Genomic DNA, 27,271 nt, shown 5'->3' with positions numbered 1-27,271 from the left:
ACCCTTACCTCCCCCTTGCCGGCGGGTTAAAAAAAAAAACAAGAAATGTTACGTACGTGCCATCTCTCAATTCAATTGCATCGCATTGACGTTTGCATAAATATTCTCGTCTCACTTATAACATTTTCCAATTTGCTGCCTTTGCCAGTTTATAAATTTTTAATTTCCATTTGCCTTTCCTTTTTTTTTCTTTGGCCTCCCCCCATTTTGCCCTTTCCCTAGGCATTCGGCGAGGCCTGTTGATTTTTTATGGCACTCGATGCTGTTTGCTGTTTAGCACAAAATAAACAAATTAAAGAGCACACAACACATATGCACACTTACACATACACTCACACGCATTTACGCACACCCACACACACAGTGGAAGAGAATATATATTTCTGTTTTTTGTTGTTTATAAATTTTCCGCCTCGTGTTAGTTTATTAGCTGAGATTTTTTTATGTGCCCTTCTTTTTTATTTGTTTGACCATTTGTTTGAGGCATTTTCTTGTTGTTTATGAAGTTTTGAAATCGATTTGGCAACGCAGCAAGTGGGCGATGTAACAGAATCGAAAATAATTCTTGGAAAATCATCGATTTGCTAAACTCAATATCAGATTTTGATTTATTTTCTAATTGGACATTAATTTGGCAGCTAAACAAATTTGTTTACTTAGAAATCAAATTAGCATTTTTAATTGTTTTAATTTATTTTTTTGTTAAAAATAATGGACACAAGAAAAAATGGTTTAAAATTAGTTGTTTTTCGTAGGATAATTTCTATGTTTTTGTGTATGACATATAACTCATATTAACATTCAACCGACTAAGTGTAAATGATCCATAATTGACTTTGACTTTTTTAAAGATAATCATACTGGCTGAGACCCAGTTTTGATTAATTGCTATTGGTAAATTGTTGCGCTTTTCCTTAGCAGCTACAAATATTGATCCCAAGTAAACATCATAGATTGGCATCACATAATCAAGTCATAAAATTGAAATTCGGTTTAACTTCTAGTAGCTGATACGCCTTTTATTGCTTTTGTTTCCAACTATTAATCGATCTTTTAAGAATCATTGAGGTTCTAAGAAATTATTTTCAACTTCACTTGAACTCATTTTTTGTTTTCGATAAATGTAAAAACATGCATCCGAACAGCTGTGCCAATAAAATATTTGATTGACAATTGACAATTTGTGTAAAATTGTCTATCTGTACAATTTATAAATATAATGTTTTGTTATATTTCCACTTACATATATGTGTGTGTAGATGGTAGCCAGACGCAAATATTATTATGCCCGAAATGATTGTCAAAAAACTGTGTTCACATGCAATATTTATATGGCCTTGGGCAAAGGATGGGGCATCTGGTATATACTTATATGTGGGGTGGGGTGTGAGCTCAGTGTACATAAGCTACCCAAAATGACTTGTGAGACATGTGTATCTAAATATGTTTGTCTGCTGTGTGAAATTTTTTTTTCTGTGTCTGTCTGTCTTTTGTGATGGCAAGGACCTACGACCTGCGACCTGCACACAGGCAGAGGCTTTTGTCAGACACACAACCCTCACACGACAGGTGCACACAGGGAGTACTAACATTGTTGTCGTCGCACACGTCTCATTTTCGTTTTTCCTACCTTCCTACCTACCTAAATACCTATCGTATTTTTGGTTCTCCTCTCGTTCGTTTGTTGGTTCGTTTGTCGGATGTATGTGTGTGTGTGTTTCTTTTTTATTTCCTAAACTAATTTCAAAGCAAATGCGATACAGTTGGCTGGTTGTTGCCGGGTTGCCCAGGGACCTCCTTGGCTCGCGTGTTTCGCTAATTTACATAATTCTAACGTTAAGTGGCGGAAAAATATAATCGAATGAAATAGAGATAGGCGAACGCAACGAAAGGTGTCCCCAAAACTGTAATTATCCCGAAGAAATTTACAAAACAAATTTGCCAAAAATAAATAAAGAAATCCAAAATATCCTAGATGGTAATCCCATTCCAAAAGCAGCCCCACAAGTGTCTTGAAAGTTAAATAAGAAGTTACACTAACATTTCCTATGGCAGAAAACCGCTTCTGATATACCCTGCAAGAAGTAAAATGTTTTCTGTAATTTCAATCTAAGCCAACATTTTGGTGACGAATTGGAAACTTAGAAGAAAGTTTTTTAAACTATTTCCTAACTGGAAATATCTGCATATGGGGTTCCCATTTAAAGATAAATAAGAACGAATGAGAAATAAATCATTGCACCTAGCCAAATTAGCTCTTCCGGAATGCCGTTTTATGCCCTTTAACCTTTATGTATATGCAGGGTATCCAAGTGAGCTAACAAAACCAAATGTTAAAAATACATTTTCTTTGTTTTCTGGTCTACCTCCCGTCCACGAACAAAACCCAATCAACCCCCGCAAAATGTGTGACAATTCAGCAGAAAATGAAACGTTTCCATGGCCATTGAACATTTTTTTGGAAAGTTATCAATTACTTTACTTGCCTTTGCTGCCTCCATCTCCTTGTGAGTGATTGTTTTATATCCCAAACTTTTTCACTCCCCCCACAATTGTCTCCTTCTTTTTATTTTCACCTTCTCTTTGGCATTTTGGTTCCTTTGTTTCAACCAGAATACATTTGTATGTGTGTATATACTATATGTATAGGTATGTGTAGCATATGCACAAATTTTCAACCCCGACCCCAAAATTTGCCTTCGAGTGGCAGACCTCTCATATTACCATTTGTGGCTTGAAGCGTACGAAGTAATTGAATTTTTTGGTTTTCAATAGACCTCAGCAGATCAGATGAGTATATGAGGACAAAGTTAAGGCCAAAAGATCAAATTACTATCTATAGAATGGGAATATTAATTGAAGTTGAATATTGGTAAGGTGTCGCAACTTAAATCCAATATGCTTTTTGCTCATATACATATGTATTTTCATATTTTCCAAAAAAGCCTTCAATTATCCATCAATTAGTCTTATACGGCCAATTGCCAAACACGAAAAACAAAAAAAAAAAAGAAAAAACAAAAACTAGAAACGGAAATTATTCATCGTTTCCAGGGAAACTAGAAAAAAAAATGAATGGAAACAAATCGAAACCAAAACATAGAAGAATGCAAAAAGAAAGCAAAGAAGATAAATGACCCACAATTAGTCACACCTCCGATGACAATCATTGAATGATTTTCAAATAAGAGAGAAAGAAAAGGAGAAAGAGAGAGAGATAGAGAGAGGAATGGAGGGAGGATAGAGACTAAAGTCCAATTGTGATTCAGACTTTGATTTTGGAACCTGGACAATGGCCAGAGTAATGAACATTTTTGTGGGTGTGACAGGCCTGAATATAGTTACCTAATTGCTGTGGGCGGAGAAGGGTTAAGGGGTTGGGTATAGATAGACAGATGGTAAGTCAACACATGTTGGTTATTCAGATTATTCACTATGTGCTCTCAGCTCAATTTCAATCTCTTAGCACAAAGGAAGCTGCTTCAATATCAAACTGTTAATTATTCGTGCAATGTGAGATAAAGCAAAAAAATATTGATGAAAATTTCCCAACCGAACTATTTTCTTTTCTAACTATAAAACATACTTATTGGGTACCATGAACAAAACTTAATTCGATTGACAAACGCTTAGAAAAGTACGATAAATAAAACCATAACCGTAACTGAAACAAAAACATTTATTTAGAATCACTTGGACAGGTTCTTCATCATTTGACAATCTGAATACGAAAAAGGAAATTCGAGTGAAAGGTTCTCTTTGGGATCTTTTGTCTCTGTGCCGCACCTTGTATATATATATAGATATATTATATTGTTTTTTGATTGGTGACCCTGGCATGTCAAACAACAATTTGGCGTTGAAGCGTATGACATTTGAATGATGATTGCAGGGCGCAGGTGACGCTTCCGCTTTACACTTTACCAATGTAATGTCTCTATTATGGCCAACTAAACAACTAACAACTAATTTTGGGGGTATTAGGGGGCGTGCCAGTGACAAAACAATCATTTATATGCCAATGCTATTGTTGTTTTACTCATTCTAGTCTTTGTTTTTCTCATTCCAGACTGAATTGAATACGTTCTGGACATTCGCAGACGCAAACCTCCAAAAAAACAAGAAAAAAAATCATCATCAATAATAAAAAATGTTTGGGTGTCTCAATTTGCTGGCCGCTCTGCTCGTCATCGGCGCATTGAAAGGTGAGTAAGCCATCAATTTGTTCTCTAATTTATTTATGTTGTATATGCCTGACATATGTATGTGTATATATGTATATTTTGTGTATACCCATCCTGAGCATATATACAATACTCTGCCTCAATTATGCATAACGCTTCGGTCAGGCTTCGTTTGTCAACTGGCAACTGGCAACTGGCAACGGGCAATGGGCAACCGGCAACCGGCAACATTCAATATGAAATTTCACACTTTGCCTGACATTTGAAATCGTTGGCAAATTGCGAGGCGGCCGCTCGTCGACCAGACTGACCACAGCGAGGCGCCATGGTTTGCCTCATAAATTAATTTACACTTGAAACTGTATTTGCCACTGGGGGCAAAAGCAACATTAACAGCAACACCAACACAAACAGCAACAACAACAACAACAATCAAAAGCGTAAAATCAAATGCAATTCAATGTGCCACCCATGGCGAATATGTCTGTTGCAAAAGCATTTTGCAGTTAAAATTTGATTGTATTCTTTTTTGTTTGTGGTTGCATGAAACACTCAAGATTGAGGCTTACCTAAGTCGAAATGTATTTATACAGAAGGTGCACAGTGGCACCAATCAATGAAATATATAACGAAATGTGTTTACAAAACTATTATTTAACAGTTTATCCGATTGATCAACTTTAATCAAGTCAAAATTAAAACATAAATATAAAGTAGGAATGCGAGAGAACCAATAAGAATGGCCATAACGATATCAGGGATAAAGATATCGATAGGTTGGGAATCGAAAGGCGATTTAAGTTTGATCTGCTGGACTAAGATGTTATGTTGGTCTCGTGTATAATTTGACGAATAAGTTTGTCTCGATGAATTACAAAATTACTTATTCTAATAGTATTACATTTAAAGATTATTTCTGTCCAATGGACTCAAGAATTCATCGAAAATTCTGAGCTATTACAACACTGAACATTACAAAGTGTAAAGGAAAAGTTTGTTTTTTGAAAATGAATTAAGGCCAAGGCTAGACCTTTTGCTATTTAGGCTAAGTTCAGCCAGGGTATATTAGTAGAGGTCCCACTTAGATCAATTGTGGTCTATATCTGTAAGGAAATGAAAGTTGGTTTTGTCTTCTCAAGAAGCAAATTCAGTAAATAGTTAAAATAGCAAATGAAAGAAAGCAACCATATATATATGCTCCCAATGTCCTAAGTGGAACAAAACCTAGCTGTGAATTAAGGACCCATTCATAAGAGGTTTTAAATAAACTTTAATCCTACATCTTGGTTTTCTTTTACAATTCTTCCAAATTGAATGCTTTCTAGAAGAGTTTTTAACATTCATTGATGCATTTTATTCCCATGGTCCCACCACTGACCGCTTAATGGCGAGTTTTTTGGTGCATTGGCACTGCGCCATTGAAACGAGGAAACGAGAGCGAATCCGGAAGAGCCAACATTAAGTCCCCCACTCGTGGGGGGAATACGTCGCATTACCCTTCCGCCAACCCGAACTCTGTGGGAGAGCATTATCAGCTCAACTGGTCATTGGGACACGCGTCTGCTTAATTGAAATTGACGCTTGCCGAGTTTTTCTTTCTTGATGCGCATATGAATTTGTTTATGAACAATTCCCTTAAACCAGACAAAAAAACACTCAAAATAAATTTCCCAAAAAGAAACAAAAAAAAAAGAAAGCAAACAGAATCGTAAGCAAATTGCTCTGCAATGGCACTTTGTCGTCTGTCGTAATAATTTCAGCTGCAATTGAAATAAATTAAATTGCACTCGGAGCCATTTTCAGTGACATTGCCACCAGTTTCCGTTATTTGTGTGCGCTTTTGTCAACTGGTTGTTTGTGTGTGTGTGTGTGTGTGTGTCTGTGAGCTTGGCATCCACATTCACATCTCGCCCATTTCCATCCATTGCATAAACCGCAAAACTACGCTGCAAGTTGCCGTTCCACTGGCACCAAAAATGCCATCATCGTGATGTGCACATGTCACTGCGGCATTTGTTTAATTAACAAAAACGCTTGCCCCATGGGTGTGGAGAATGGGTATGGTTATGAATGTGTGTGTGTGTGTGTGCCAGTAGTCCCAGTGTGTGTTTTTATGTTGCATGTGGATTGTGGGTGCTAAGTGGTGAGCTATGGCAACGCTGACGTGTGCAGCTTTCAGAGAAAGCCTTGCGGTTGTCAGTTATCGTTTGTCTTTTGTAATTTGTGACTTGATGAGTTATGCTCCTCGTATCTAGTATGTGTGTGTGTGTGTATGTATGTGCGTGTGTTCGGTCTGATTAATGTGATATGGATCTTGAGTTGATGATGACGGTGCAGGATTGCAGTTAAGTCATATTGTACAGCCACAATATACTTATAAAAAACTTAAGCAAGGAATTCAATTAGTTAAATGTTCAACGATAATTTAAAAATAGTTTCTTAGTAATTCAATAATTAACAGTAAAAGTCAAGAAACATTTTCAAAACATTTAACTCTTTTTTAGAGCTTTCTTCATTCAGAAAAGTTTGATTTTAACAACTAACTTGCATGAATCGAGTCTTCACTGTATTTAATCTGATTTGGATTGCTGTGAAAAGAAGTTGTATCATTTTTAAAACATCAGAAACACACAAATTATAGTGGTAAACTCTTAGTAATCAAAATGGAAACGAAGTGTGCACTGATATTAATCACGAAATTTAATATTGATGTCAGTTTATCTCTGCCATTTATAATTGGATCATTGGAGGAATGTATTCCTTACCTAATCTAAAGGTTAAATTTGTTTAAAACCTAATTTGTTTATAACCTTCTAAGACAAAATAAGCTTTAAGAACAACGAAAGTCAACGAATTCCCAATCTAATTCAAACATTCTTGGATATGTCCTTATATATATAGTGGGCAAAATCAGTTTAAATAAACTTTTTACACTTTGAGTTGATTAAATGAATATGATATAAGAGTAAAGATAATTGATATGATTATTTATTATCTAGGAGTAGAGTAGTGTCTTCTATTTTCTTTTTACACACCTCTTACATTTACTTAAACTCTTTTTGTCCTCTGTTTCTACTGTTTATAATTGATTTTTCAATATCTTTCATTTCTGTGTCGATTTGATCTTAATTGGGTTACACCAGATAAAATATTTAATGTATATGTGAACATAAAAGTAAGAGAAGTTTTAAGAACTTCAATAATTTTACAAATTCATTTATAGAAAGGAAAAAAAACAATGCCTATGTAATGACTATAGCCTGAATTGCTATTATAAAAGTGAGATTTATGTCCACAACAATTGGAATATTATAATAATTATATATTTAATTGAATATAAGTCTTAATTAACTTACGTATTTAGATGATATATCTCAGCTTCGTTTCGTCTTTTCTATGCGTGTTGTTTGTCGATCTTATTCCAACTCCTCCTTGCGAATTTCGGCTCGTTACACTGTATTGAGTGATCAGCTGTTTCGTTATAGGTCTGACCTAATAGTGCTAACATAACGTCTTCACTTAAACAACAATTAAATATTGCTTTTAAGAAATAAATTGTTTAAGAAACAATTCAGTTTTTGTTTAAAGAACTCTTTTGTTTTTGCAAAATAGTACTTTAAGATTTCTATAATAATTATTAAGAATGAATTTTTTATCTTTCTATTATAGACAGCCAATAAATTGTTAGTTCTTTGACCTTAATTTGATTCGACGTGAACTCTTCAAGCTTATCAATAATTTTGATTTTCTTTTCTATTGAATCTGATCCTTATATTGTGTCTGTGTTGGTGTTGCAACATTCGCAATGTGAAACAAAATTCTGTGCTAATTTTCGATATTTAACTTAGTCTGATTGCTGTCATAGAAATTTCATTTCCATTTTCATTTCATCTGAGCGTAAAGCCACAAAAGTCGCTTGCAGAAAACTTTCCCAATAAAATGTTGAACAATTTAATATATACACAAGCAACAAGAACCACAAGGAGAAGCGACATGAAAAGCATTTTGTGGCAGAGCGGGTTTTGGCGGGGGGGTAAACTGTTGCTGCTGCTGCTGACATTCGCCTAGAATAAACGAAAAGCGAAAAGTCAACTGAGAAAAATTGAGGAAAAATAAAATGAAACGAAACGAAAGCAGAGGCAAACATTAATCATTTAATTTGATAAGCAATAAATGAAAATTTCTGATAATTTTTCAAATTGCTTGAATTTTAGCTATTTCCGCTTCAACTAATGATGCCCAAACAAAGAAAAATTCTGTTTTCGAGTTCAGCTTTAACTACGACAACCAACCAAATTCCATTTGCTTTCTTTTCATTTTTATTTTTTAGGGATAAGGTCTTTGGCTTTGACGCATTGCATGCAATTTGAATTGATTATGCCATGGTTGAAGGGGTACCCAAATAGTTGAGGGGATAGATGAAAGAAAAACCATTTTTTTCCTTTTTTTTGGCTTTCACTTGCAGTGTCAGTGTCAGTGGAGGGTGTCAAGGGTTTGGCCAAACTTGTCGCATGAAAATGCAATTCAATTGATTTATGTGTTCAATGCAATTACCAACCAAACAGCAAAGGAGAAAAATAAAAAGATGGTGGATGTGGAGGGGAAACCCTTGATGTGCGTGCTGGATGCCAATAAAAAATCCCCAAGCTGGGTTGCATTTGACAGCCGCATAAATTGCTGTCTTTCCGCCACCCCCAAAACCCAGACACCTTGTCACTAGGTGTGAAAATGGCTGCCAAGCTAAAGCCAAGCCAAAAGAGAAGACCCAAAGCCAAAGCCAAACAGACAAAAGTCAAATGGGCGTCTTCCTTCCTTCTCATTAGGGGGGCGTCACCACTTCGAGGCCAATTAAATTTATTGCCATCTCTTTTCTCTGCCTCCTCTTGCCGATTCTGCTCCTGCAAAATTGTTTTTAATTGTCGTCGGCAATTAAAAACACGCCCCGAAGTTCAACTTATCTGAAGGCGGCCGTGTGCCGCTGATAAATAGAATTAAAGCAGATAAAATGAAAACATTATTCTATTCTTGGAAAGGCCTAGGCAAGACTTAATTATAATTAAATCGATTGGGAAAATATATTTCAGTTAAAAGAAAACAAATTGAAAAACTTTAAGATTTTCCATTTATCGTTTTTTGTGCATTTCATGTTATTTTGTTTTTTTTTCTTTTCTTTTGTTGCTTTCCATAAGCGATTCGAAGAAAAGCACCTGCTTTTCCTTTAAGCTAATGCCAAGCGCCTCTAGCCTTCCGCACTCAGCAGTCGTTGTGGTGAAGGAGATGCTGTAGCAGCAGAGGACCTATCTAAAAGATGAGATTTGGAAAAAAAAGTAACTTTTTATGCACTGTCGAGGACCAATGTTGTTGTTGTTGCTGTTGATGCTGCTGTTGTAGAGAGAGTTTGGAATATCTGAAGGGCGCAGTTTTTAAGCCACTTGCAGTCGGGCCAATCTTCTACATTTTCCATTCCCTACTTTACTTTTCCTGTCATCTGCTTTTTTTTCGAGCAACTTGTTTTCCTTGGCAATGGTCTTCTCTCTTTTTTGTAACATTTTTGCATTACCAGGCAGAGGCAGAATGGAAAATCCACAAAATCGACATAATGCAATTTTAGCTTGGCATTTTTTCTTTTCTTTTTGTATATACTTCGAAACGTCCGCCATCTTTCTGGCAGCCAAGTTTGGTGGCCACTTTTGTGCAAATATTTTGCTTTGATGCGTTTTCGAAATTAAGTTGCTGCCCGTTGTTGGTTGTTGTCCTGCCCAGTCCTTGTGCAACATCATTTGCATACAACACACACAGGCAGATGGGGTGATGAAACGGTGGACTATATTTTTGGACTTTAGTCTCCAGACTGCATTCAATTCATTCCACACGACATATAGTCCAAAAGTCGACATACACAAATCAAACTCATAAATCAAACTATGCACCAGTTTGCTTGGTTGCTACTGTTTCATTTATTCGCTCCCTCCTCTATCTAACCAATCCTTTGTGCCTCTTTTGCCCAATCTCTCTGCTCTTCTCTGTTGTCTATCTATGAAATTTCTATGCTGCCTAAATCAACAGCATGGGGTTTTTATTAAAATGCTACGTGTTGCTTTTCCGGCTCGTCGCCATGGCCGCCTCTAAACCTGCACGTCGCTCATAACTTTTCAGCGGGGTCCACCTTTTGCTTCTCTCGTTCTTCTCCTCCCTTAGCATCTCCTTCCTTCTGGCTATCCTACGGTAGAAGTTCCTTACGCCTCCTCTTCCCCACAATTATCCTCATCCGACTTGATTTTGGTCGACTTCCTCTAGCCTCTTGCTCTGCCCCTGAGACTCTCTGTCTCTCCTGTTCCAAAATAAAAGCAAACAGTCAACGAGACGCACGCAAAAAACACAAATCTCCACTTTTTGCATTTATTTTGATTTAAATTCCATTTCTAAGCAGAAACTTTTTCACTGAAAGTTTGTAGGGTATGCGTTAAGGTATGCCAGAACTTGAGCAAAGTTTAATTTAATGAAAGAAAACTTTGCCCTTTAAATAGATAAGATGTCATTGATTTAATTCTAAAAGCACGATCTTGTTGGTTACTTTAAAGTATGTTGATCTCTTTTTGTAAGTCATTAAGATGTGAGACTTGAGATTGATGATTGATTTGATGATCGCTAAATAGTTTATTTTCATGCCTATTGAAAGACTCTTTAAAGAGGTACCATTTAGTCCATAACAATAGCAGAAAATTGTATACAAAAAGGCATATGCTCTCTCCCTTCCTGGCACTGTCGACATATGCATATTATTTATTTGCCTGGATTGTGATTATTATTTCATTAGCTAGTCGTGGCGGGGTAAGAAATACTATCCCCCTTTTCCCATTAGCTTGTCATATTTGGAAACATAATTCTTGAGTCTGTTTGTTTTAATTGCCACAAGAAATTTTTGCACATGTGTAAATTTCACTTTTTTAACACAACGCTGGCAAATTGATTTGCATTTAAATTGCTTGCAATGTGGCGAAAAAATTAAGCCATAAAGCTGAAAGCCAGCAAGATGGCAAATGGGGCGGTTGGGGGGATGGCAACGAAAGAAAGGAAAGTAAAACGCACATGTGGGCAACTGCGGGTAACCTTTTTTTCTGCCTTGCGTTTCCCCCTTATGAATTCCCACTTCCACATTCATTCCCATAACCGATTCCACTCCCATTTCCAATCCCAGGCCAGCAATGAATTGCAAATAACGCATTGACCGCAACTGCACCTTTGCCGCCACCTTTTGTGGACAAGTAAGGTAAAATCGCCTTCCTTCCCTCTATTTCCCTCTCCTCTTGGAATCCATATGTGTGTGTGTATGTCTTTGTCTCCCTATCTGTTTGTCTCTATGCATGTTGCTGCAACATATATAAATGGCTGCAGCAGCAGCAGCAGCGGCAACGTCGGCGGCAACAACGAGGCAAACGAGAAACATGCAATGCATTTACCGCCAAAAACAGAAACTAAAACAAAAAACCAAAAAAGCCACAATACAAAAAAAAAGCAAAAAAAAAAGGAAAACCCACAACACGAGCGTAAAATTTTTCATGAATTTGTAATTTATGTGCTAAAATATTATCGTTGTTATCGCTCCTTTTGTGTGTATGTATGTGTGTGTGTGTGTATATACATATGCTATAGCATATATCTATATATATATCTGGTCGCTGGAGCACTTATCAGGTAGCATTAATGGCAAGCTAAGACAAATTTATATGCATTTTTAAAACTGCTGCAAACCGAATGGACCACAATTGTAATGAATTATAGCAAATGGCAGGGAAATCGTTTGCCATACTTTATTGATTCAGTAAAAACATAATTTAGTAAACAACTACAACAACAATAAAAACCGCCGATCCATTTGCTAGTATTTAAAATTCTATTGGAAAACAAAAGCTGCTTATGCATGAAATGCGGGTTAACTGCTGCAACTAAGGTCATAGCAAAAGCCCTTCAATTATATTGGTAAGTGGGAGGTTTATTAGAATTATATGTATATACATATGTATCTAAATGTATATAGAATATATTTAAAGTCTATTTAAATCGGTTAAGTACGCTCATGTGTTGAGCATAAAACATGATAATGAAATGTAAAATAAAGCACTCTAAAAACTAGCTTTTTCTTAAATACTTCATAAACGAATTTTGGTATACCCTTTTTTTCATTAAAGAAAGTTTCAAGTAATTTAGACATAGTCACAGTTTTATGGCTTATTGTAAATAAACAATTCAAAGCTAATTTTATGTATATTCCAGTTTACGGAACCTATTTCGAATATGAAGGTTTCTTCCAAATGTCTTTTGTTGTTTTGAATTATATAAAGAAATTTCGAAAAACGTCTTTCTTTAAGTTTTAAATGAGATTTCCTTACCCTATATTCACGTCTATATACTCACGTTTATATTCTCATTCGATTCATTTATAGGATCTAAAATTGTAAATATTGATACCCCATTATTATTGTTTTTACATGAATAATTTTTGTGTTCCTAGAATAGAAGATTTTCTATGTAATTCATGAAAAGATCACCAAAATGTTTTGAAATAACAAAATCAAATTATAATAATTTTCATTTGAGATTCTAGCCATCGGAAGACTATCACTTTTTATTTCATTGCGTTCTACTGCAACTTTTTACATATTTCATTTCATTATCATAAAAGGTGAAAAATGTTAAATAACTTTTTGTTAACCATTCACTGTATTTTTAATAATTGATTTTCTTTTGTTTTACAGACATTTACAGTTAGCTTTAGGTGCTAAATCGCAGCTAATCTGTGGGCGTGATGTCAAGCAAAAATTATTATCTAGTAAATTTATTAAATTTGCATAATAGTTTTTTATTTTTAATGCTTTTAAATCGTTTTAAGCGAAAATAGGAAATGAAATTGAATTTAAAATGGATAGTATAAGAATTTGACCAAGAACTATAACTTTCGTTTAGTTTCAAAACAAATTTGTGAAGTTCTTAATTATAAGATTTTAGATTACTCTAGTTTTTATGATAAAATATAATGAAACAAATTTGTATATTTCAAAATACTTATGATCAGTCCTACTTCTACTTAAAGTGCGGATACTTTGCCTTCCTGGTTAGGTATAAAAACTCGACTGCTCCATTTGTTCACTATTGCTCACTTTTGTGGCTGTTGTTGCTATTTTGTACCACACACACACAACGATATATAGCTATGTGTGTGTATGAGTGTATCCATATCCATTAAGCTGCCGGCAGCTATTCATGTTCACGCTCATGTCCAGACGTCGTTGGTCTGTCGCCGTTTCGCTTAATGCAACGCCGACGACATGCAAAGCGGTCATCCACTGGCCCTATGCCCTCAGCTCCCAGTGTCGCCCCTTCTCCGCCCAAACCTCACTTCCCCCTCCGCCTTGTTCAATCGTCAAGCTTATCTCCATGGCGAGTACGACATAATAAAACTCGCTTTATGCCCAACGTTAGCTGCGTCTTTTGTTTTTTGTTTTTCGGTCTTGTTCTTGTTCGTTCTCCTTTATACAATATGCGCGGCAATCGTAAAACATTTTTATAATGCATCCACGTTGGACCTTTGGATCAGTTTGGATCGTTGGACCGGTAGACCGTTGTGTTCTGTATGCTACACATTGTTGTTGTTGCTGTTGTTTGTATACATCCCCCTTCCATTTTTGCATCTCGTAGGTGGCTCAATTGGGCCAATGGAACGGGCTATCATCAAATATTGAGCGACTTAAAGTGACAATTTTCACATGAGTATTTGGTTGTTTTTTGTCTGTCTGTTGTTCACCTGGCTGAAGTGAGGTCTTTCTTCCGTTTAGCTCAGATCATAAAATATATAATTTTATGTGCTCTCATTTAGTTCGTTGTGTTTCTCTCTCTCTTTTGAGCAAGAATTTTTGAAAAATTTTGTGCCATCTATTTGAAATAGTTGGCCATTTCTTGATGATGGAAAACGGCTAGTGACTAATTTTATCGTTTTTCCACAAGAATGAATGAAATGCACAAGAATTTTCTTTTTCTCTTTGGTCTTTCCTTTTTAGTTTCTCTATCTGATTTTGTTGTGCAATGTTTATCATAAAGTTTTTGTTATACTTAAATTTTGTATCTTTGATCTCTTTGTACTTTTTGTGGCTTTTTTCTTTAATTATTTAGAAAAATTTGTTCCGGTTTTGCGTCAGGTTTTTTTCCCCAATTGAAAGTTAAAAGTTTGCGATGAAAATTTGCTTTCAACAGAAGGAAATGTGTTTGCTGTTGTTCGGTGTTCTTGTTTCTGTTGTTGCTGTTGGTGAGGTGTCGGATGGGTGGTTGAAACTTCTTTCAGGTGTTGTGTGTGTGTGTGTGGTGTGTGTGTGTTGGAGTTGCTGGTGTTGGCGCCTGTCAGCTTGTGTGAAAATGTGATAAAAATCGCAAAAGCTGCTGCATTTTCCATTTCACTTCATTTTTGATGACAATGCGGGTATTGCTGCTTCTTTACCCTTACCTTTTTCTTTCGTCTTTCCATTGACTGATTCACCTCTCAAAAATGAATGAAAGCAGTTGGGCGAAATATAAATATGTATTTAGATAAGTGCCGGCTTATCGTTAAGGAAGTATCTCAATCACTTGCTTTCTCTCTCTCTTTCCTACTCCCTCCCTAACACTTCATCTCTTTCTCTTAGGCTCTTCAAACTGCCTGCCGCATACGCAATTAATTCTTTTAATTGAAATTGCTGTCGCCTCACCCATCTAATTGGTAGTTACTGTTCCACTGTTAACTCTTCGCCATCTTCTTCTCTTGCTCCCCAGCTCCTTTTACCGCTTTTGTTCGCATTGTCATTGTCTGGGGGTGATGTTGGTTCGGGTGAGGATGGGGTGGTATATCACTTGCATGCGAAAGTGGCGGCCGGCAGCTGCTGGCATCAAAAGAAGGAGAATGAAAATGAATTCGTATGAATGAATTGTGAATGAATTGCCAAGTAGCAGGCAGTACAGTGGAATCAAAGAATCTTGAAGAAATTATAAAGAAAAGTCTTAGAGATTACAGAAACCTCACAAAATTCCATAAAAAAAGGTGAATGAATTAAAATTTTTATTCTTTTTCTAAGGTGATAAAGATTTTCATTTAATTTTTATGCCACTGTGCATCACTGGGTGGGCAATAAGTGAGACACATGAATTCCCTGGCAATTTTCGTTAAGAATTGTAGGTTGAAATGGTTGGAAGGGGTTCGGGTGGGACGGTTTTTGTGAGGGGTCACACAAAAAGTACGGGCGAATAGCGAGAAATGCAGTAACTGGAAAATTGCGCGACAATTAAAGATTTTGCTCAGCGCCAGCGGAGGCGTCATCCAAATGTAAGTCAAGTGAGGCGTAAAGTGCAAGTGATGGCAAAAGGCATACATAGGGGATGAGGCAGGTAGCAAGAGGAGGGCAACTGACACTGGGTCCCACAACATAACGGATTCCACTCATTCTGTTTTCGTGCCACGGCTTTCTTTCTTTTGCCTCATTCATTTTTCTTTCCATGTAGTTGCTGGTGTTGTCAACTTGTTGCAAAGAAAAACTCTGATGCGAGTGTGACAACTTGGCTGACAAAATGCTAACAAGATGATGTGGCGCGAACTCTTTTTTTCAGTTTCTTTCTTTTTTGCGTTGGCTGGATTCTATATCTATATATCTGCCTGTTTTTTGTCCTCTCCACTGACTGTGAATGTTGTTGATGTTGCGACAGATACAAGCTGTGCCAACAAATGACCAAATGTCTGCCAAGTGTCAGACGACCACCCGGTTTCACAATTCTCAGATCATTTCTTAACTTTAACCCTAGAGAGTGAGAAAGACTGCTAGATCCACTTAAAGAAATGAGAAAAAAATTATTGTTATTACTTTTCATACAATAGAAATAGACAATTGTTTTCTGGAAGTGTAGTTTATTTGCATCAAATGCTTGAAGGCCTTAAATTTATGAGGGCAAAAAAGAATTCTTAGATGCCTTCACCCTCCGGCTCGATGCTTTCTTTTTTTTTCATTTTCTGCTCGCGACCAACATGGTGTATGAGCAATTTTTTCCATTTAGAGCCGTAAATCATTTGGCCAATGCTTGACTTTTGTTTTGGCCTGACAACTATGAGAGAGTGTGGCGAGCAGAGTGGGCGTGGCGCATGTGTGTGTGTGTGTGTGCGCGCGTTAATCTCCAACTGCAGTCCTCGTCTCCAACTCCAGCTACATCTCCAGTTGCCAGCCTCCAGTCTTCTCCTGTCTTTGACAGGCAACGGCATTTAGTTTTAATTTATGGCACATTTGCTTACTTTATGTTCTCGTTTCATTTACTTTGCTTCCTTTTACTTTTTTATCCTATGCTTTGTATTCTTCTATTTCGACCACGCCTCTCATTGATATTGACGCCCACTTTAAGTCATCATATTAGCTAAAGTTTAGCCATGGGTTAGCTCTTGACTCCGTTGGCAGCGCCATTATCATCATCTTCATCATCTTACACGATGCCCAACATTGTGATAATTGCGCCTAATAACTTTTGATGGCTGTAATTAATTCCCACAAGCGTTTCAGCTCACAACCCAACACAAGCTTACACACACACGAAAACTCACACAAAATGGCCTAGCCACAACAATGGATGACATCCAGCAAACCATCAACCAGCAATGGGGCAGCAATGAACAACGTCGTCTTGTCAGCCATGAAATTGACACGTCTTTGGTATTAAGTGGCACATTGAATAGTGCAAATTAATACTGATGCCCCACAATGATGTTAAGTTAGTGTTGGTTAATGTCGCGCAATAATGTCTGATGGGGTCAACTGTTTGAGTAAGACAACTCGATGGTGTCTTGATGTTGGATAATTGCATTGGAATTTCACCTATTCTCATATGTTGCACCCGGAAATTTCTCGAAGCATTCGCAAACTCCATCAAAATCTAACAAAATCTTTCTGTTTATTAAGATGAGAACTTTTGGATATTTTACTAAGACTTTCCTAAACTTTTACTTGAAGTATTTAGTATACTAAAACCCATTTCTAACTATTTTCAAGTCCTTCTCTGCTTCTTTAATACAGTAGCGAATACATTTTATTCATTAACATTTATAAAGCCAATCTTTTAAAAACCTCTCTCACTCATTCATGACCTTGGAAAGTGTTATTTCCCTTTCACTTCCCATTGCAAAAAAACTTGCAACTTTTTGTGCTCGGTTTCATTGTCTGCCACTGGTAGATCGTTGCCAAAACTGCCATCTGCCGTTTAACTCCTCAACACCCGTTTAATTAACCCATACTGGGTTAGTCAACTTAAATGCAAGCTACCCCTAACCCCCTACCTATTCCGCAGACATTGGCTCCCAGTCATGCTGACTCAGCTGTCATTGTTTGGCGTCCCGCTTGGTTCCGGGGCATATGTTTTTAATTATAACTACACCCCCGCCCCAACGGTCTTGCCAACCAGTCCATAGTTTGTCCTGTCTCCAGACTTCAATCCATAAGCAATTCTCTCACTTTCCACTTTTTCTTTTGTATACTTTTATGGGGGCTTGTGGTGCCTGCCCCAAGGCTTGCTCCATATTCTATATACTTTTCTCTTTTTTTTCAAGTTTTGGTTATTCTTGTTTCCAACATTTCACTTTTTTATTTTTTTGCTATAATTTTGCGAATTTATGATGCGTTACATTTACAACAAACGAGACATTTTATAGCAGATCATCAATCAATTTGTCGGTTTCTGGGGAATCGTGTCTGGGCATTGCATTGACAATTATAACGATGGTCGCAGTGAGAGGAGAGGTTGCTAAAAGGGGCGTAGTCACGCCCACCTAACTTACGAAATGCATGTAGAGGGGCTGAGATGAGTTGTAAACTTATTTATAGCATTGCTCAATGCTATAAAATATAATTTTATGGCACAAAAAACCGCAAAATGCAACAAGGCATGCAAGGACACAAAGGGGCCATATAATGGGGCGAGAATTTGGGCGGGGGTGCCCCCTCCAAAATGTCAAAAGCAGCAGCAAATAATGAGGTATAGGGTAGCTGCAGCAAAAGAAGGGGCAAGGTTGGGGGTGTCAGTCTGATGGCTAAGGGGACGAGAAAGTGTAGTCGGCAAACTTTGCCACATTAATTTCCGTAGCAATTTTTTCTCTTCAATTTTTTTTTCTTTTTACATTTTTGTTGGGGCTGCTGCTGGTGCTGTTGGCTGAAGACGACGACGAAACTTGCCACTGCAACTGTCAATGTTGCACCCCGGCATCCCAACTTGCTTGACAAACACAAATATAACATCAACAGCAGCAGCAGCAGCAGCGGCAACAGAAGCATTGGCAGTGGCAGTGGCATCAACTGTGGCAGAGCGAAAATGAAGACAAATGCTTGCATGCTGAAAGCTGTGCAAAGTAATTAGACAAACATTTGCCCATGGTCGATTGTGGTCCCCAGTTCCAGTTTCAGTTCCATCTAGACCCAGCCAGCACCAGCTGCAGACTCACGCACCGACCATGCTATAGGATGGGACAACTGCTAATTGCTTCAATCAACAACTTTTAACCCAAACTAAAAACTAGAAGATGCAACAGTAAAATCAACATAAAATGCAGTCAAAACTTTGACACGCTATAAAATTTTAGAAGCTCCAACAAAATACTCTCTACTGTTTTTTCAACATTCTTAAAAGATTTGCTAACTATATGTCTAACTAAAAGCCTATAATTTGGGGCTTTAACAAAAAATTGGTAAAGTTAAAAGTTATATTTACTAAAGTTAAAAAGTCTGTGAGCTATATAAATAAATAACTCTATGAATTTCAATATGATCCATCTAAATTGTTTGCTATTCTTAACATAATAGAAACTAATATCAAAATAGTTTCGAATCATAAATGTATTGTATTATCTAAATTGTTTTACAGCATTTTAGAATTCGTGTTTCGTATTGTAAAATGTTTGCTTAGTGTGTTCTGTATTAGAGAGAGATTCAAATTTCTGATTTATAAGAAATATTCTTGTGAAATTTTAAAATAATATTGCTATGATATAAATCATATGAAAATAGTATTACTTTGGTTTGAATTCTTTTCAAAAATAAAACTCCACGCTATTGACTTTATCAGCATCTTTTTTTTTATCATTTTTAAAGTAACAAATTTTTGTCAGTTATAAATTTGACAATTCCCATCCAAATCAGCATGACATTTGATCTTAGATAGGCATAGGCAAAAATGGGTTGCTAGACGGAGAAAAATTAGTTTAAAACTTTTATTATTTCTTTTTTTTTCTATCATATAGTTGCAGTTTTTCAAAATGTCTTTATTTGCTCTCAGTAAACTTTTACAAACCATGTTTTCTTTTTGCTCTTTGCTTTCTTTGACTTTGGTAACAAATGTTTTCAATATGCCAGAAAAAGTCCTCGTTTCTTCCCCTCACCCTAATGTGAGACGAGAAGCACGTTGCGGCGTTTATTGCAAAAATTTTCAACAAAATTGCCATGAAAATTGCACTAAAATTACAAATTATATACAAGAGTGTGTGTATAGGGGGTGTGTGGGTGTGTGTGTGTGTGTGTGTGTGTGGATGTCTGCTTTATGGAGGCGGTCATCCGGCGTTAATGACGACGACGCCAGCAAGACCATGCCCCCGGACGACACTGTCTCTAAACAGGAGACGATGCGCGGCTGTTTCTAATTGTTTTAGTACTCGTTGGGGAATGAGGATGCCTAGTTTGCGGTAGGTATAAAGTAAAAGGGGCGGGCGACCAGGTTATTGTTTTTGTTCCTCTTTCAGTTTTGCCCCTGTCCCACAATTCGCGCCATCTATGTTTGTTGTTAGAAAATGGGAATTATGACAGTTGGCTGCTTTTGTTGGCATAAGTTCAATCTAAATAGGGGCCAGAGATTTTCACAGCAATTTTTCCCCATTTTGCCTGTTTTGCGAGAAAAGTGTTAATTACAACGAAGCGACAATTTCGAAAGATTTCATCCGATCCCCCTTACTTTGTCTCACCATCATTGGCATCACGACTCAACAAATCATTTGCCAAACAATTTTCATTCTGATTTTCAAGTGTGGGGCGACACAAAAACTTATCATGGCAAACATTGTAATGGAGTTATGCAAAGACGGGTGATTGGATAGAGTTTGAGTTATGCTCGTTGGGGTTAAATTAAATTTAGGTTAGAATGCTTCAACTGCCAACTGAAATGAAATTCTTTAGACAACTTTCAAACATTCTGTGTATATCGAAATTTGTATTGTAGTTATTAGCTGGCATTTCTTGAAACCATACTAAATGTTTTAATTAGCTGCTCTTGTGTCGTGTTTGGTTTGGGCTTTCTCTTTATGTGGGAATTTTATTTCAAACTCTTGCTAAAGATTCTTTAATATTTACTTTATGAGAAAACAGCTACTGTCGAATTTGTGTGCAACCCCCTTATGGGTAGTTTATTCCATTCCCAAAACACACGGAATACGACAAAACGAAGCAAACTTTAACCATTTCCAACAACAGGAAAACAAATGTACCTATGTACCTGTAGTTTTCTACCTCTTTTGCCCCTTTTTCTCTTTCGTCCTGTTGTTGAAATTCGCTGAATCGTCACAAAATCACTTTTACGATTTTGGTTTATATAGCAATAAAAAGTGAAGAAGAATGACAGAGGGAAAGAGGAAAGGAGCGAATACCAAGAGAATCTGTTTGCTAGCAAACTAGCTCAATACAACTGAGAAATCTTTTCCTGACTTTGCTGGCCTCACTTGGCTTGGCAAAAGTTACAGCTCCAACGAGATGACTGAGATTCGCGGGTGAAAACTTTTGGCAGCCACTGTGTGCCAGTTTTGTGAGGATGCCCAAGTGTGTGGGTGTGTTCGTATGTGTGCGCGCTTCAAGCTCAATAAAATTGCATGAGGCAAACAAAGTAATTTTTATAGCAAAGCTTTCTCATATATACCATACAGGACGATATATGTATGTTTGTAGGTACATACATACATATATATGAAGGTGGCATACATATATGGGAATACTTCTTATTCTCTTTTCTTAGTTTATCGTCTTCTCTCTGTTTTTTGGTAGCAATCTGTTGAGACTTGAGCCAAACTCCAACACCAACGCGAAAAAGGTGGAGTTGTAGTTCAATTCGTTACCAGGACGACTACAGCAAAAACCATGAGATGAAAAAAAAATGTTGAGAAAAAATTTACGCTTCAGCTTACATAAACTTTTTCACTGGCTTCACTCTCTGGAAATGCCGGCAGTCAGCATGATTCTACAAATTGAACCTCCGATATACATATATATATATGTAATATATGCTATATCAGATATGCATGCATGTGTCTTTGGCATCGCTAATTTTGTGCTTCAAGTTATTGAAAACGAATGGCGTGTGAAAAATGTGAATTATGGCACAAGGAAGGAAATTTAACGATTTTGTGGGCCACGATGATTTTTTCGATTTATTTGATAAACCAGATGAGAATGAAACCAAAGCATTGCCCATAAAAATGCAAGTCACGCGGTTTATTTATACAAGTTTTTATTGCATTACTTGTAAGATTGTTTTTACTATTAGAATATTAAAGCAATGCGATTATCAGCTGGCGATTCCAAAGTTTACATTAAAGAGCAGCTATGGAATATAAAAAAAAACGATAATGAGTTGTCAATAGGTTTAATGGGTAGAATTTAGTTGCATTTATCAAAAGAATTTGAACATACAATCCTTGGCTTTTAAAATTGGTAAATCGCTTAAACTATATTTACTGCACTCATCTGATGTCATGATTTATTTTGATTCTACAAAGATAAATATCATTTTACTTCATTAATGTAAAGTCCTAATCCTAAATTACCAATTTGCATAAACCAAATCGTTCTGTAACACATTTCCTGAACAATTTTCTCTTTGTCTAAGGACTAAACTTTGCTAGAAACTGAAAAGTGAGCCCTAACTATCAGCACAAACAGGATGACACAAATTAGGTATCCAAAAATTAGCCAACTAGATTTTAGACTTGCCCCCGGAGTGTAATAGAAAGAGAGAGAGAGAGAGAGTGACAGTGTGAAAGAAGGGTTAGACAATTTGTGCCGGAAATCTTTTAGTCGCAAAATATTTAGGCAAAATTTCAAACTGTTGCACAAAACTCAAAGTTGACTCTAACGGAAGGCGCTTAAAAAGTTGGCAGCCATATGGCAGCAAAGGACAAGAATAGGCGGCTGGAGAAAAGGGCGTGGCAGGGGTAAAAGGGCGTCCTTGTTGTGCCTCGACTTCAAGTGTGAATCTAGCAGCAGCAGCAGCAGTAGTAGTAGAAAGGCAAAAAGGAAGTAAGAGCTGGATAAGGACGACTGTTGGGGTCCTTCACTTGTTGCTCACTTGGCGGCGGCCTTTTTGCAACGTTGCACATTTTTTTCTTCATGTAATTTTTTGTTGGCTGTTTCTTTTTTTTTTTTTTGGTTAGTAAATATTATTGGCAACAACGAACAAAAAAGTGGCTCAGCTGACAATGGCAGCCTTCAAGTGGGTGTCTGAGCTTAACAGAGAGCCAGAGAGGCTGTGTATGTGTGTATTCCAGTGAAGGGGTAGAGAAGTGAAGTAGCTGCTGCCACACTTTAAATGCACTTGAAAGTGTTTGCTTATACCACTTCGCACAAACACAAACATACACATACACACACATACACTCGCTTGCATGACATGGCTTTTAGCATGGTTATACTTTTATTTTATTTTATTCCTCCGGCTGCCGTTCAGCACTTTAAGTGCATTTCAGCTGGCAAAGGGTCTACACCTTTTACTTGGCCATTTTTAAGTTACCAGCCGTCGAAATTCACCACATTTTCCGACTTGTGCCTCATGCAGCATCCACAGCCACCATTTCCTTTTTCTCTTTTGCATGTTGCATACTTTTGTGAATTTCGCCTGCTGGTTTTTTTTTTGGCCAAAAATCAGTTGCAAGAATTGCTTCCTTAGCATTGGCAACAAGTCTTAAAGTATTAAGTTAGTACAAAAGCATAAAGAAATCTTTATATATTAAAATCATTCAACATTTATTTTATAACACAATTCAATAGGCAAAACTGATCTCTACGCTACATTGGACTCTCTTCCGACTAAACAATCTCTGATACTTGTATCTATATATATTTCTACTTAATAGTTTTCAAATAAAACTTATTGTTTATAACCACATGTGCACCAGCCAAATTTATATAGAAAATGGACTAATTTATCTTATTAGACTGAGAAAAAAAATCTAAAAGAAGAAGCTGAAAAAAATAAATAAATAATTTGGTACACTGCAAAACGTATCTTACATGCTTGTCCGAAGTTTTCCCTCGCTCATCGCTTATTGCCAATATTGATGCTCATGCTAACCGATTGCCGACTAGTGGATGGAATACAATCATCTCATAAACATATTCGAATATTTGCGCCAGATGTTTTGTCGCATTGTTAAGGCGAGGCGAGGCGCCTTGTCTTTTCTTAGCCCTCCTATGTTTCTCTCTAATAATCTGTACAATTTTGTATGATTTGCCTTTTGCCAGGCAAAGATTTATTATCGTTTCATGCGGATAAAAGATTTACGCATAAAAATATGGAACCAGGGGCATGAGACATGGGGCAAGATAGAACATACAAACCGACTCTGACTCTGACTTTGTCTTGTGTTTATGGCGCTGTGTCACATCTTGTCTCAGTGTGTGTGTGTGTGTGTTTGTGCAGCAATCACAAAGATGTGAAATGAAGTCATTTTGCCAGCTGATTTGGTTATTTATCATTATTTCTTTATGATGCGCAGCTCGGAGCGAAGCAAAGCTGCTAGAGATGCCAACAGCATGTGATACAATATTTATGCATGTATTCTCGACCCTTCTTCATGCTACACTCCTTCGTTGGAGTTATGGCTTGGAATTTGACATTGACATGATTGCATAAATCAGTTCTAAGCAGGGCTACCAACTGCCACTTGGTAACAACCCTTTATCAATTACATATTAAACGTTAAAGAAAGAATCCAAGCTCATTATTGACTGTCAATTTGCTAACCCAAAAAGCCCACAAAAAGTCCAATAAAACAGTCCAATCTAATTTGATGGCTTTCCGGGATATCAGGATCAAGGCTTTGACCCAAACATAGCAACAACAACAACAACAACAACAACCAGTAAAGCCAAGCAATGGGCGATTGATTTAAATGTGTGACAAATTTCCAAAGACGAATTGACAAATCGACCCCCAACCCGAGCCCACAAAAACTATTAGCATAGTCACCCATATATTCACATATGGTCTGTGCAGATTTTATCCTTATCGACCTCCCGAGGCGCTCATCACGAGAAAAGCAAGAAGAAGGCAATGCAAAAACTTTCAGCCAAGTTAATCATTTGTGGGATATTATCAATCCGTTTTTGGTTTTAGGCCAAGGAGAGCAAAAGACAGCATTTAGGATTGTTTATATACCCTCACATAAAGTACATGACTTACTTCAATTGATCTAGGAAATTAAGGACCTCTCTAAAGAAATATGATCTCTGATAAAAGCGTTATTGAAAATTAACTGCTTAATGGAAAATAATATTCTCTTCACATAACAAACTATAAATTGTTTTTATCAACAAGTGCCATACAAAACCTATGGCTATATGTTGATAGAAAACCTTTCTCATGCTAAGACTGTGGGTCTAATCTGGAAAATAGCTACTATTAACAAAATAGAGTATGCATCATCACATGTTTATCATGGTCAAATCTTTGCCTTGTGTGTTTTGTTGTTCTGTCGTCTATGTCCTTCTTACTGTCTCCTCAGCTCGGCAGGCAGTATGAGGAATATAGTTTACTCAGCGTGTGTGTGGGATTTGGGCACATCATTACACAGAAATTCCCAAAAGTGAGTTTTACGTGCTTGGGCCATCGACTTTGATACCCAGAGCCGAGCCATAGTGCTTGTAGGAGTCGGTGCTGGAGTTGGAGTTCAACTCATCGTCGTCTGGGCAACCTATGATAAAGCTTATAACACTTTGCATTACACTAATGCAAATACAATAGAAGGACCTATCTAACGTGTGTGTGTGTGTTTGTGTCGGTGTCTGTGTGTGTTTATGTGTTTTTCAGTTTGAACTCTCCATCCTATTTCAACTTCAATTATAGCCCCATATGTCTGTAACCGCTTGGGGAGCACAATAGAGAACAAAATTTGTTTAAGCTTCAGTTGGGGATTAAAATTTTGCCTTAGCTCAGAGAAGGCCAAGGCAAAATGGAGATGGAGCTAAAGTTGAAGCTAGGGATGGGCTTCCCGCTGGCATGGATAGCTGGCAGCCCAGTAGATAGCCCAAGTATTTTGGTTATTGTGGTCTAGAAGTTTGCTGCTGCGGTTTGTGGTCATTATTGTTGTTGCCTTAGTTATCGTTCGAGGTTAACTGCCACAGACTTTTCTCCCATACACACAGACACACACACATAAAGATTCAAAGCAATGAGAATTAAACTCATTAGGTGCTCGGATTGTCTATTGGCTTATTTTCATAGCCCAATTTCAGGTGAAGCCAATATTCAAATTGCATCCAAATAAGCTAAGACAATAAGATGAAATATTGGCATTTAATATTGACAAATTCTAAAATCTCTTACATAATTGCTCAACATCTGTCAGATAACTGCTAAGAGCAATCAAAAAGTTAAGAGCCAGACGACAATTCATCCGCAAACTAATTTATTAATCCCACATACTAACACAAACACACTCAGAGAGAGAGAAAAAGAGAGAGAGCAAACCCAATGAAAAGTCAACTTTTCTTTTGGCCGCCAAACCGCTTTTGGACATGGCTAAAATATGCAAAACTAACATAAATCTCAATTTAGAGATTTATGAAAAACTCGCACACACACAGACACACATGAAACGGGGTTGAAAAAGTAATAAAAAATTCTGTAATTCCCAGCAACGAATATCACCAAAAATACCACAAACGGCGTAACAATATAACAAAAAACTACAGAAAAAGCAAAAAAAAAAAAAAACGAATGCGTTGCAACAAAAAATAAAAGTTCAAAAGGCACCAAACAAAAAACAAACAAAAAGTGTAAAAAAAAACAAAAATTCTGTAAGTGAAAAAATGTTGTAAAATGCAACAAAAAAAAAAAGAGAACTTTAAAAATCACAGTCTGGTCAGGACTAACGATGCACCACGCCAAGGGAATAGAGAAAAACTATTTTTGCAATAATACGCTTTTGGATGCACTTTTTTGCTATGAAAAAAGAAAAGAAAAACGGGAGACAGGATAACTTTTTCACCAAACATTGAATGCGTGAAAAACTCTTTTAGCCATTTTCTAAATCTAAAATTCCAATTTTTTTTATCTCTGTGGATATTTCATCTGTTTGGAAAATTCTTATCAAATCCCAAATTGTCGCTATATCTTTGAACTAATTTAATCTGTTAAAATTAGAATATTCCTGTGAAGCTTTATATGTACATGAATCTTAACATATAGTAAGAAAGATTAAATAAAAGAAATATCATGGTTATTTTTCTGGCTTATGATTCATTAAGATTTGAAAAGTCTTCTCTTTTGGTACCCGAGAAGATATTGATTTTAATAAGATTTTAAAAAGAACTGTGCATATTTTGCATTTTAATATTTAGTTTTATCTGATACTTGGTAAACAGATTAACGCTTTTAGTATGACTCCAATTGAAAGTTAGAGTGTGCCATAAAAATTGATAAAAATGGCCAGATGAAAAAATCCAAGCGTGCACAATTTTTCTCCCATTTGATGCGTTGCAAATTGAAATTCGTAGAGTGGAACCAAAAAACAAAAAATTAAATTAAAATAAAATCAAATTCCCACACATACACACACACACACACAGATACTCATTCCTTGTCAAGATAAATTACTTAACCTAAGTTTGCCACAAAAGTTTTGCGCAAACGAACAAAAAGAAGAGACAAAATTTGAAATGAAAATGAAAAATCCGGAAAAGCACAAACTACTTCTTGTAGTCGCGGTGGCGCGGCGCGTCTATGGAGAAAAATGTATGATGGGGAAAAAAGGGTTTTTCCTTCTGCCCCATATATTTTATTTCCCA

The 27,271-nt window shown here is 36.7% G+C and overlaps 1 protein-coding gene across 1 annotated transcript in view; it reads left to right on the top strand.

Moving 5' to 3' along the window:
* The first annotated feature begins 4,070 nt into the window (after positions 1–4,070).
* LOC6641605 overlaps positions 4,071–27,271 on the top strand; it is a 65,198-nt gene continuing 41,997 nt past the window's right edge. Inside the window, exon 1 of the mRNA XM_023175463.2 lies at positions 4,071–4,205. Within this exon, the coding sequence (XP_023031231.1) occupies positions 4,151–4,205 (55 nt within the window). The 5' untranslated portion in view covers positions 4,071–4,150. The remainder of the gene's footprint in view (positions 4,206–27,271) is intronic.

Source organism: Drosophila willistoni (assembly GCF_018902025.1).
Source record: "Drosophila willistoni isolate 14030-0811.24 chromosome 2R unlocalized genomic scaffold, UCI_dwil_1.1 Seg200, whole genome shotgun sequence".
NCBI classification, from domain to species: domain Eukaryota; kingdom Metazoa; phylum Arthropoda; class Insecta; order Diptera; family Drosophilidae; genus Drosophila; species Drosophila willistoni.
The sequence above is the reverse complement of the archived record's forward strand: the minus strand, read 5'-3'. Positions and strand labels throughout refer to the sequence as shown.